We start from the raw sequence: 11130 nt of genomic DNA on the forward strand, positions 1-11130 counted from the left end.
TTGTAGTCGTGAAAAATACGTTCCTCTAACAAAACTAATCACATTTATCTTCTTATATTGCCTAACTTCTTACATCATAGGTTTATTATGATAAACTGTGTTTACGTCTGTTTTATCCATTAACCATAGAAAACAAAAATGAAAAACGCAATAAATGCTTAGTTAAAAAGCAATGGTGGGAAATCACTCCTTTGAAAGGCCCATACTACTAATAGTATTATAAATTACTAATTATTAATTATGATAGATAGCAAATGTCAACCAAGAGTACATAAACTACAAATTCCTAATTCAATTCTGTTGTTGACTTCTTTAATCATCATTCAAGCTGTTTCACACTTGAAAAAACCTCGTTATAAAGTCAAACTTGTAATGCAACTAAACGAAGATAAAGATACATGTGAATGTCAACCCATAATGTTTACGCCACCTTTTTAAGATAAAGATGATAAGAACATAACAACTCGTATTAATTAGATTTAAATAAATATATATTACATTGCATTACATACTAAAAATAATTGCAACACAAAATAAAACAAAGACAATATCACTGAAAGATTGTAAACACTAGAAGATTAAGGAGTTTTTTGCTTGCTGAACTTTGGCGATATGTGACTTTTCTATGTCTTCCTGCAGATGCAGTGAATAATTACCATTCAGTATATTGCACTATATAATTTGGAAAAAAAATTGTGGCGGTCAATTCAATATCTCAAATCTGCTTCAAATTACAGCTAGGACCTTTGTGAAAAAATTGGTAACTATGATGTCAGAGTTAGCATACTAATCCAAGAGTTAATCTGTTTTTGCTTTTTTTCCCAGTAGCCAAGATTTCAACCTTGGGCCTCTAGTTACCTAATCTTTATCTCAGTGTTGATAGCCACCTTGACAACCCTTGATGGCTAGATAAAGCTAATTTTAACACCCTTGTTTATTGTCTGTTTCAAAAATTAATATTTTTATATATAAAAATCTCAATCCGATTGCTCTCTGGTGGCCAAAAACTCCTTTCCCCATCAGCCGAGTCAAGCCCAAATCGTGAGTTCCTCAACCTTGATTAAAAATCTATGGTATTCAAGTTTAACTGACGTATTCTTTAACAAATATAATGGACAAACAATGTTTCAGATAAATCGACCCAATCAATAACGTGTTGTCCCGCTACCCATCTGGCCTGTTTGCCACCTCTACCAAATCATACCAATCACCATTCCAGGCATAATTATATATGTGGAGTAGTCATGACCATATTTAGAACAAAGTAAAACATGAACATTACAAAAAAAGGACACTCTTTTAGTACATAAACATTATTTATTACCTTGCAAGATTTAAGCAAAGGCTGCAAGAATGATTCTCTGAGGTATCTGATAGACTTCCCCATTGAGGTTCTTTCCCATACTGGCATCGATCCACATACAAAAGATTAGCAGGTAAATTAATAATAACTAGCACAAAATAATTAGTCAAAGTCTGTAAAATCAGTGAATAAAACGGTTCATATATGTTCAAATGTTTAAAACAAATGAAAAGATGTGTAATAGATTAATCTGATTATTGACATAACAGGATTATTTACATATATAAGAAGCTTTGGTTCTAAACATGAGATCATCCTGGAAAAACTAAAGTAATATGATTCTGAAGAGTAGCATACCTTCGCCTTCTGCTTGCAAGCCTACGGCGTTGATTTCTCTCAGGAGCTGTGACATATAACAAATGACGTCAGCAATGAAAATTGCAAGTAACAAAGAAAAGGTAATCTACAGTCATGCGTTGTGAAAAAACCCAACATATAGGGTAGCTTCATCAGTTTCAAGATAATACATAATAATTGAATATCCACGTCTGGGGTTCAAATCTTTTAACGCTATAAATTTATTAATGTTCATTGTCGCCTTTTTGAAATATTGTTTCAGGATGAAAATCAGTTTATGTCAATGAAATTAAAAACCTTAATAAATATAAACACAGACAGACCAAATAGATTCTGTAATCTGAGTATTTCTAATTGGAAAATCAGGCTTAGAAACAATTGGACACGCTAGATATTGAGTTTAACTCATCTCATAAAATCTGTACCTTAATTGCTTTGATGCAAAAACCTTAAATTGTTATTTAGTGGTCATATCGACCTTTATAAATACAAATTTTCAGTTTCAGGCATTCATGGGACTATATTAAAGTATGTGTCTAATTAGGGTATTAAAAAACATGGAAAAATTGAAGATGCTGAGAATGTGACCAGGAAAGAAACGTATACATAGTACAATTACCCTGTTTTTATACATGTCGGTAGCAAATTTGAACAAAAACTGCCAACTACCAAATACAAAAAGCAGATCCATAGATGGTTTGCTTGGTAAAAACCTTACTTTAGAGAGTGTTGGTACATTGGTAGGATCAAACTCATCACAAACGTTGGGATCGATAGGAACACAAACACGGCCTGAAGAAAGAAAGTGTATGAGATTTGGCAAACTCTAGAAAGTTGATATATGATCCGTTTAGCTATCAAATGCTTGAAAAAATTATTCAATGTTAATATAGTACATTGTCATAAATCTGTGAAGTAATTTCTTCATATAAACATGAGAATCAAAGACCACTACACCTAAGCATCTTGTTAAACTGTCAAAATAAGAATGATCTTGCCAAAGGAAAAAGTAGCAGAGAAACTGGCCTGTTTTGGGATGTATGCAAAAAGGTGCCTTCAGCAAATGATTCATGTGCTTTGATACCTGAAATGTGACATCAAATGAGTTAAAACTTAAAATTTAAAAGAACAGAAATAGCAGAGAGATACAATACCAGATGCCCAAATAATAGATTATATGGTGGAAAAACAAGAACAAGAGAAACTATTAAGAATGTAAATGTATATGAACCGTGGAAAGAGTAGCAACTAGCATATGAGCTTGAAAAATGAGATTAAAACCAAACAGCACAAGCTACTGATATAGTAGAAAATAAGACATAATACTGACCTCCATATCAAGCCTGGGATAAGTAAAAGAAAAGACGATCTCCTGAACACACCTACGAATATGTGCCTGATGCGTGGAAGAGAAACAAAAGATCAAAAGTCTAAAGATGCATACGAGAGCATATTGCATTGAGGGTGCTTATACTTGGCTTAAATAAACTTAATCCAAGGCGTTACAACAGCCATGAAATAGAACCGGATGATCAGTCATTTGGAAATTCAGTCACTTCAAACAATATTAGTTACACAGATGGGCATACCTTTTGTTTAGAAGACTCACACTGATGTTTTAGTTGCTCCCAACGCACAATATTTATATCTCTAGAAGAGCGCCTATTCTCTTGCCACTTTCCTCTGAGTATTGCACTTGTTGCTGCAAAGTAAATCGGACTTTTTGTAAAGCCATGGAAGTAATATTTTTTGAATGTATTACACATGCATAGCAAGTAGCAGTCCAGTAAAAAGAGACAAAAATAAACAGAGAAAAATAACAAAGTGAGAAAGAGGAAGGAAAATATAAAGGAGCACATTTAATTCAGATTGCATACACTCATCGGGAATCATCTCCAGTATTTTCTCATATCTGTCATCAGAAAGTAACTGTTGGCTGCAAAGTAATTTCTCCTCAAAGAAGTTTTTCAAGACGTCGACATATGATCTCCTGCAGAGAAATACATGGTTCAGAGATTTATAATAGGTGGAAAGAAGCTACCTATTCTGCAAATTTTAATACTTACTCAAGGAAAGGATGGAGTGTAGGCCCCACAAGAGAAACCTTGGTTCTGCTATTGGTGTTACCCTGAGCAAGAATAGAACAATAAAGGATCACAGGATACAAGATATTTGCGCAATTTTGTGGTATTTATGAAGACTAGAAATCAACCTTGTACACACGAAAATAATCGGCAATAGCTGCTCTCTGTTCATTATTCAACCTGAGATACAAAGCTTGTGATGACACAATTGTAAAGGTAGTAGAAAACAACTATGATTTGGCTGGTTGTGCAGTACTACCTTCTTGCTTTTCCATCACAGACCCAACAATGGACACCACGACGACCACTGTATACCCATAGAATATGATTGAAACCGAAATCATCTGACCAAAATAAACAGGGAGATATTATTATTCACATGTTACACTAAGAACGATATTTTGTACTAAGATAGATGCAAATGGAAACTTAGGAGTAAATTATCACACTAATGATTATAAGCTTATAACTAGAAGTCCTCCAAAAGTCATGGTTAATCTCAGTGAACTTGAAACAGTTAATATGTTTGGAACTTTGGATACTACTCAAACGAACATCATCTTAGGGGGTACCATGCTTACCTCTAAGAGAAGTATCAATTACTTTGATCGCAATGGTCATCAGCGGCCAGCATTCCAAGCAAACATCAGCTCCAGAGCAGCAATATCTGGCATCATCATAGTCTGAAATATCCTGAAAACACACCGATGGTGAACAATCATGTTAAACGGCAAAAGGTTTTCCTTTAGACAATTGATTTTCTAGTACTCATTAATAAGCAAAAGAAACCTACGATATCAAACACTAGCTCTCTTTCTACAGGAGTGAAAATGTTATCCCCAGATTGTGTTGCATGTCTCTTTGAAGGCTGTTAAAAGATCAAAACATATATCTAAATTAGCAAACAATACAAACTCAACCGATGCAAATATGCAGACTGTTAAACTTTACAGATAAAGCTTACAAAGACTAAAAACACATGTAATGCAGAAGTGAGTTCCTTTAAGAAAGACAAAATGGTCTTTACACAATCTTACCTCAACACTATAAACAGGACCGATATCTATTTTGAACGGACATTCCTTTTTAATTCCCTCTTTTAGCTCAGAGGCATTCTTGAATGACAAGAACCGCAAATATACATCATTATCCAACGTAAAAGAAAACTCTCGTCTCTCGAAATAAGATCCGTCACATGCAGGATGTTTTCCATCTGGCATAATAAACAACACAATCAATCATGAATAAACTTACGATAAAACAACAATAATGCATATTACGCGTTGCCGAAAGCAGGGGCGAAGCCAGTAGGGGGACTGGCGGGGGCTAACATTTCCCGTTTAATCTCATCAGGTACAACCCAACAAACAAATGTTGAAAGTTTTGTAAACAAGTCTCCCCCAATCACTTAAAAAAAGATAAGTTTTACCCCTTAGAATCGAGTAATCTCATTAAACAACTGTTTTCTTCTAATATTTTCTTCTTTTATTATTAAATCGAGGTTATATAAGACTTTTTAGGTTATACCTTTATTGTTTTATTGGGAGTTGTTTTGTATCTAACTAATTTAAGTGGGGGTGTCACATGAATGAGACCACAACAAATTATAAAGTTACAAGAAATATCATAGATTTTTAATTTAATTTATATAACCTATGAGTTTTTTTTTAAGTTTGTAAACAGCATATAAGCTATATGTTCGTTACAAGTATTACCACACATCTGGATCTTCTCAAGGTCATCCTATTCTGACATTAATACTCCAATTAGTGTTACAAATCTGGCTTGTTTTAGTAAATTATATATAAGTCGAGTAAAAGTACAGTTACACAACATCAGTTACTATCAAAAGACATCTCATCATTAGATTTAAAGTGAGAAGAATTCTTGTTGTCGAACTTTCTAATGTGATAGAGTTATGGATTTCTTTGCGTAAAAACTTTTACATTGTATAATAAAAGTCTACCTTCTAAGTTTTATGATAAAAGTACAAGTGTACAACTAATTAATGCACGTGAATAATAACTCATAGCAAAACCATAGAGTTATTAACTTGTAGTGTACAAATGAGGTTGAATTATTAGACAAAACTTTAAGAACGCAGTCGCTTACAACCTAGACCACAACTTTGCTATGTTATACGATACGTACATGATATTCGTCACAAGTATAATAAGATTTCCAGCCCCTGCCAATCCAAAATCCTGGTTCCGCCTCTGGCCGGAAGTATATAATGCCCAAACAGTTATGTAATATAAACTCTTTATAAATACATTTAACAATATTACCGTTTCCGTACGACATCCATTTGGCCATCTCTGCAAGAGGGAAAAGCTTTCCTGCGGAAATTAAATTTATTTGCATTTGAATCAGAAACTAAAGTTACAAAAGGCCTAAGGTTAGATAACAAAAATTACAAGCATCTACAAGCTTTACGTATATCCGATTCATTGTTATTGTAAGTGTACTCGACTCGGTAAACAGATACATATAATAGCAGCAGCAAATAGCAGAGAATTCCATACACAAAATACACAAGTCGACAATAACAAACTGTTATAACTAAACGATGATATATAGATATAGCATATCAATAAATTAATGAAAATAAAACAGTTATTGATGAGGAAAGTTACCGTAGTAAATTTTGAGATAATCAGAATTGAATCCATCAGGAAAATCATCTTGGGGACCGTCGATTAACATGTCATCTCTTTCATTATCTGCTGCTTCCATTCTAGTCATTTGCTTCTTCAACTGCTATTTTGTTAATCAAACCGTAAGAGAAGAATTCATAATTAATATTAAATTATTAATAAAAAAACAAATCTTAAGAAAGTAATAAACATGATAAATTGAAATAAACCCTAACTTATAAAAAATAAAATTATAGAGAGCCTAAAAACAATACAAGAAAATTAATATAAAAAAAAAATACCTATTAGTTGATTAGATGTGTGTGTGTGTGAGAGAGAGATTGTGAGAATCGTCAAGAAGATTTGGCCATTTGGGACGGAAAATGGCGGGAAATATATCTATCTTTCTCGCGGGAAGAGAGATATGGTAAATCAGTAATCAAGGGCGAACCCTGAAGGGGCCTGACCTACTGAAGTAGTGAAGAACTACCTTATGGGCTTGGCCAAAGTTGGACTAGGCCGAAAGAATTGACCCAGCAATTTGTAAGACAATAAAAATAAAACTAGTATTTCAACCCGGGCGTTGCCCAGGACAAATAACGATAGGTAAAACGTACAAAAGAAAGAAAATGGAACTTTTGTGGCTGAAGCTGAAAAGGTTAAAGTTATGTGGTAAAAAGTTAAAAATATGAAACTCTGTTGACAAAAGTTAAAAATCGAAAAATTATGTAATGAAAAGTAATAAAAATGAAACTTTCTTGTCAAAAGTTAAAAAAAGAAAACCATAAAAAGCAACAAAAAGAAAATTTTCGTGCCAAAAGTTATAATATTGAAAGTTATGTGACGAAAACTCAAAGTTATATGGTAAAAAGTAAAAAAAACGAAACTTTGGTGGCTGAACTTGATAAACTTAAAGTTATGTGTTATAAAGTTAAGAAGATGAAACTTCGTTGACAAAATTTTAAAATCCAAAAGTTATGTGGTAAAAAGTAAATAAAATGAAAGTTTCGTGTTGAAAGTTAGAAAAAGAAAAGTATAAAAAGTAACGAAAATAAAACTTTCGTGCGAAAAGTGAAAAAGATAAAAGTATAAAAAGCAAATAAAAGAAAACTTTCGTGCCAAAAATAATAGAGATGAAAGTGATGTGACAAAAAGTAATAAGGCGAAAACTTAAGTAAATTTATGTGATAAAAACTAAAGAGAATTAAATTTTCGTGGCAAAAGTTAGAAAAATAAAAATTTAAAAATTAAACAAACCAGAACTTTCGTGTCAAAAATAAAATTAATTAAACTATGTGACAGAAAATAAGAAAATGAAAATTTGTTGACAAAAGATAAAAATGTAAAACATATGGTAAAAAGTAAAGAAAATGAAACTTTCGTGACGAAAGTTATATATATATATAAAAAAAAAAAAAAACAAGCTGGCAGGCAGCTGCACAGCTACCTGATAACGTGGTTCACTGTTCATCCGTCCATTTGGCTTAATAAGATATATAATATAATACGGAGTATAATAATATCTCAACTTGTCAAGTATTTTTGTGTGTTGTTTAGGTACTACTTTGGCCAAAGTGTTAAACCTTTTTTGGATTTTACAAGGTTGAGTTCGTGGTCACATGTCTTCTTCAAGTTGTCGTCGTGTATTTTTGCGAACGAAGTACTCTCTATATGGTCATAATTTCGGTTGGTTTGATATGTGACCATTCTTTTTAAGAATTAATTTTAATCTTGTAATGATGTAATCATTTCCATTTGATTTGCGGTTTATGCTTTAAAGGGAAACTTAAATAGTCGATAGGGCATGATTATCTGTTCATGTGGTTCGAAAGGCATGTTCAAGGTTTTGTGGATAGAACATATAAGGTTCTTCGCCATAATTCATGACTTGATCAGATGGGTTGTGATCTCGTGTTTTATTTGTTCATCTGATAATCTTTTTTTAAAGAAAATGATAGATCCTTTCATTATATATATATATATTTAAAGTTAGTTTCGATTTAGATATATTGGAGACTATTTTAACCAACCATTTGCTGGATCTCAAACCCCCTTATCATGGAAAATACTTTGAGATGAAATACCTAAGACTCGAACCCGAGACCTTGAGAAAAAACCCATCTTCATGGGCCACATAGTGGATTTTGAAAATACTCTTGGTCAACCTACATAAATGGAGTTGGTTAGATCTTTACATTATATCTTCTATATAATTCTTCAAAAAAAATAAAATGATAGATCTTTGCATTATATTTTCTATCTAAGTATACAAACCTTTTGAAAGCTATAACGTTATGACAATATGTGCTTATGTTGAAAAAAAAGTTTGATCTAACACCTATGGATTTTTATTAAAATGATTTTTATTATTACCTAATGATATAACTAACTATTACAAAATGTTTATGTTATGTAAAGATTTCATAAAATGTCTATGTAATGTAATGAACTTTCAAATTCAGGTTATTAGATGTACTCGGGTATATGTGACAACCATATAAGCAGACACGTGTAAGTTTTTAATTGGTCAGGTATATCCAATAATCGAGATTTAAAAGTTTATTACATGAAAAAGACATTTTAATAATATCTTTACATAACATAGACATTTTGTCATAGATAGAATCCATAAACAATAATCATTTTTCATTATAAATAAATACTCTTGTGAGACTTTACACATACATAAATTAATAAGAATTAATATTAGTACCACACTATTTAATTATTTTACCACATCTAATCATTTATGCAGTTAGTAGTGGTATAGTCTATAATGATAATTGTACATTATGGTAAGAATTAAAAAAAAAATAGTAAAAAAAATCAGTTTTTTAAAATAATATGCGCGGGACAAAGTGGCATATGACATGGACACATGGTTGTCAAAAATATCTACAACACTGAGACCTAAAAATTGAAATAAAAAATTTCCAAGTGGGAAAGAAAATGTCTGGTCAAATGTAAGTACTTCCACAAAATCCCATTTAGTGCTTTATAACGTCTCAAACAACCAATCACATGACTTACTTTCCATTTTAATTAAAAACAAATAATTACACCCCTTTATTAACGCCTTTTTCTCTAAATCTTTCAATATCTTTCTCTCTCGTTTACTTTTTCTTCTTTTTGTTATTGTATTATTGTACTTTTAAATAACTATAGCATGCAATACCTGTATAATTTATGTTGTTTATTTGATAACTTTTTAAAATTTTTTAATTTTATCATGAATAAATTAATAAATAAAATTCGTAAATTTTAGTTATTAAATGAGTTAAATAGTGTCGATCTTAAACTTTTCACTGTCTAACACATACTATATAGAAACTATCTGCTATTACATATTGAAAAAATATATAAATACAAAAATAAATAAGTGTTGTAAAATAATACTATCTCGTTTCAATGTAAATGTTTTGTTTTATTTTTTTTGGGTTTTTTGTTTGTGTTTATATAATACTTTGTAGTTAATGCTAAATGTCTAGTTAGATTACATTTGAATTGTATTTTTAGTGTTATATATTTCATCACATGTTATATAATACAACACATATAAATACATTTAAAGTTAAAATTTAGGGGGAAAAAAATTCAAATACTCAATTATGACATTTTATTTGGATGGAAGGAGTATAAAAATAATAAAGAAAGATTCTAACAACCCATATGGCTGTTGTTAGTGTATAGAAAAAACTTTAATTTTCATATCAAAAGTTTACTTTCCAAATTTTGTGACAAAAATATAATTATTTTATGACATTGGAAAAACTTAATAATAAATATATAAATAATAGGATAAGATGAGATGAGTGATGTAATAAAACTATTGTTAGCAAAGTTTTGTAATTTAAGAAGAAAAAAAACTCAAATGTTTTACAACATAATATAACTAAGTATTTATTTATAATTACCATTAAACATTACTATATTTCATTACATGTTATGTAAGACATCGCATGAAAGGACGTTACTATGGTTCGTTTCCATTTTAGTGAGATTCTGAGCTTTCTACATAAAGGGATATAGAAACAATATTTATAATGATACATAAATTATCAGAGTTTTTAAATAATTAATAGTAAAAAAATAAACATATGTACTTAACATATAAACTAACCTCTAATCATATGCTTAACCTCTTTAAATTAGTGATGCGACAATATATCTAATATGTATTCTTGAGATTAAGGTCATATAACTATATGCACTTAAAAAAATAGTGGTAAGAATATCAAAAAACTAATACCTTTAGTTCAGTACGACATTTAAGAAATGGTTTGATACAGTATTGGTGTCGATTCCATCCCATAGACTTATCCACTCCATTTAGAGTGCATTCTTGAGTTTTTTTTTCAAAGGATAAAAAAAGAAAGGATATGAAATCTTTTATTTTTGCATTTTTGAGTTCTTTTTATGAAACAATAGAAAGTGTAAGAAAGGAAAAAGTGACATTTTTTGATCAAAAACTTTTCAGCCAATATTGACCGGATTATGAAAGAAAACTTTATTTTCTTTCCTTATCCTATCTTTTAATTTCCTTTTCCTTTAAATTAAACTCGAGAATGCACTGTTAGATACAAATTACAAAATTAATGGAATGGTATCATCACATTCACATCAACAAATTTATATTTACCTCACTCACTCACTAATATCGCTCTTAGAAAATCTACAAGGACCAAAAAATCACCTCGAAATACATCAAGGGATCGAATTGAAATTATCTAAAAATAAAATATCACATGAA

General features: G+C 30.7%; 1 protein-coding gene across 1 annotated transcript; it reads right to left on the reverse strand.

Moving 5' to 3' along the window:
- Positions 1–446: 446 nt before the first annotated feature.
- LOC122585425 (DNA primase small subunit) lies at positions 447–6824 on the reverse strand. Its single transcript, XM_043757557.1, has 17 exons — positions 6683–6824; positions 6381–6501; positions 6033–6083; positions 4782–4957; positions 4538–4612; positions 4326–4437; positions 4004–4088; positions 3873–3924; positions 3727–3788; positions 3538–3650; positions 3250–3362; positions 2991–3056; positions 2687–2744; positions 2379–2452; positions 1661–1706; positions 1325–1404; positions 447–633 (listed from the first exon to the last, which is right to left on the reverse strand). The coding sequence occupies exons 2-17, from the start codon at positions 6487–6489 to the stop codon at positions 571–573; spliced, it is 1335 nt and encodes a 444-aa protein (XP_043613492.1). The 5' UTR covers positions 6490–6501; positions 6683–6824; the 3' UTR covers positions 447–570.
- Between the last annotated feature and the right edge of the window lie 4306 nt (positions 6825–11130).

The sequence above is a fragment of the Erigeron canadensis genome, chromosome 1 (assembly GCF_010389155.1).
Source record: "Erigeron canadensis isolate Cc75 chromosome 1, C_canadensis_v1, whole genome shotgun sequence".
Classification (NCBI taxonomy): domain Eukaryota; kingdom Viridiplantae; phylum Streptophyta; class Magnoliopsida; order Asterales; family Asteraceae; genus Erigeron; species Erigeron canadensis.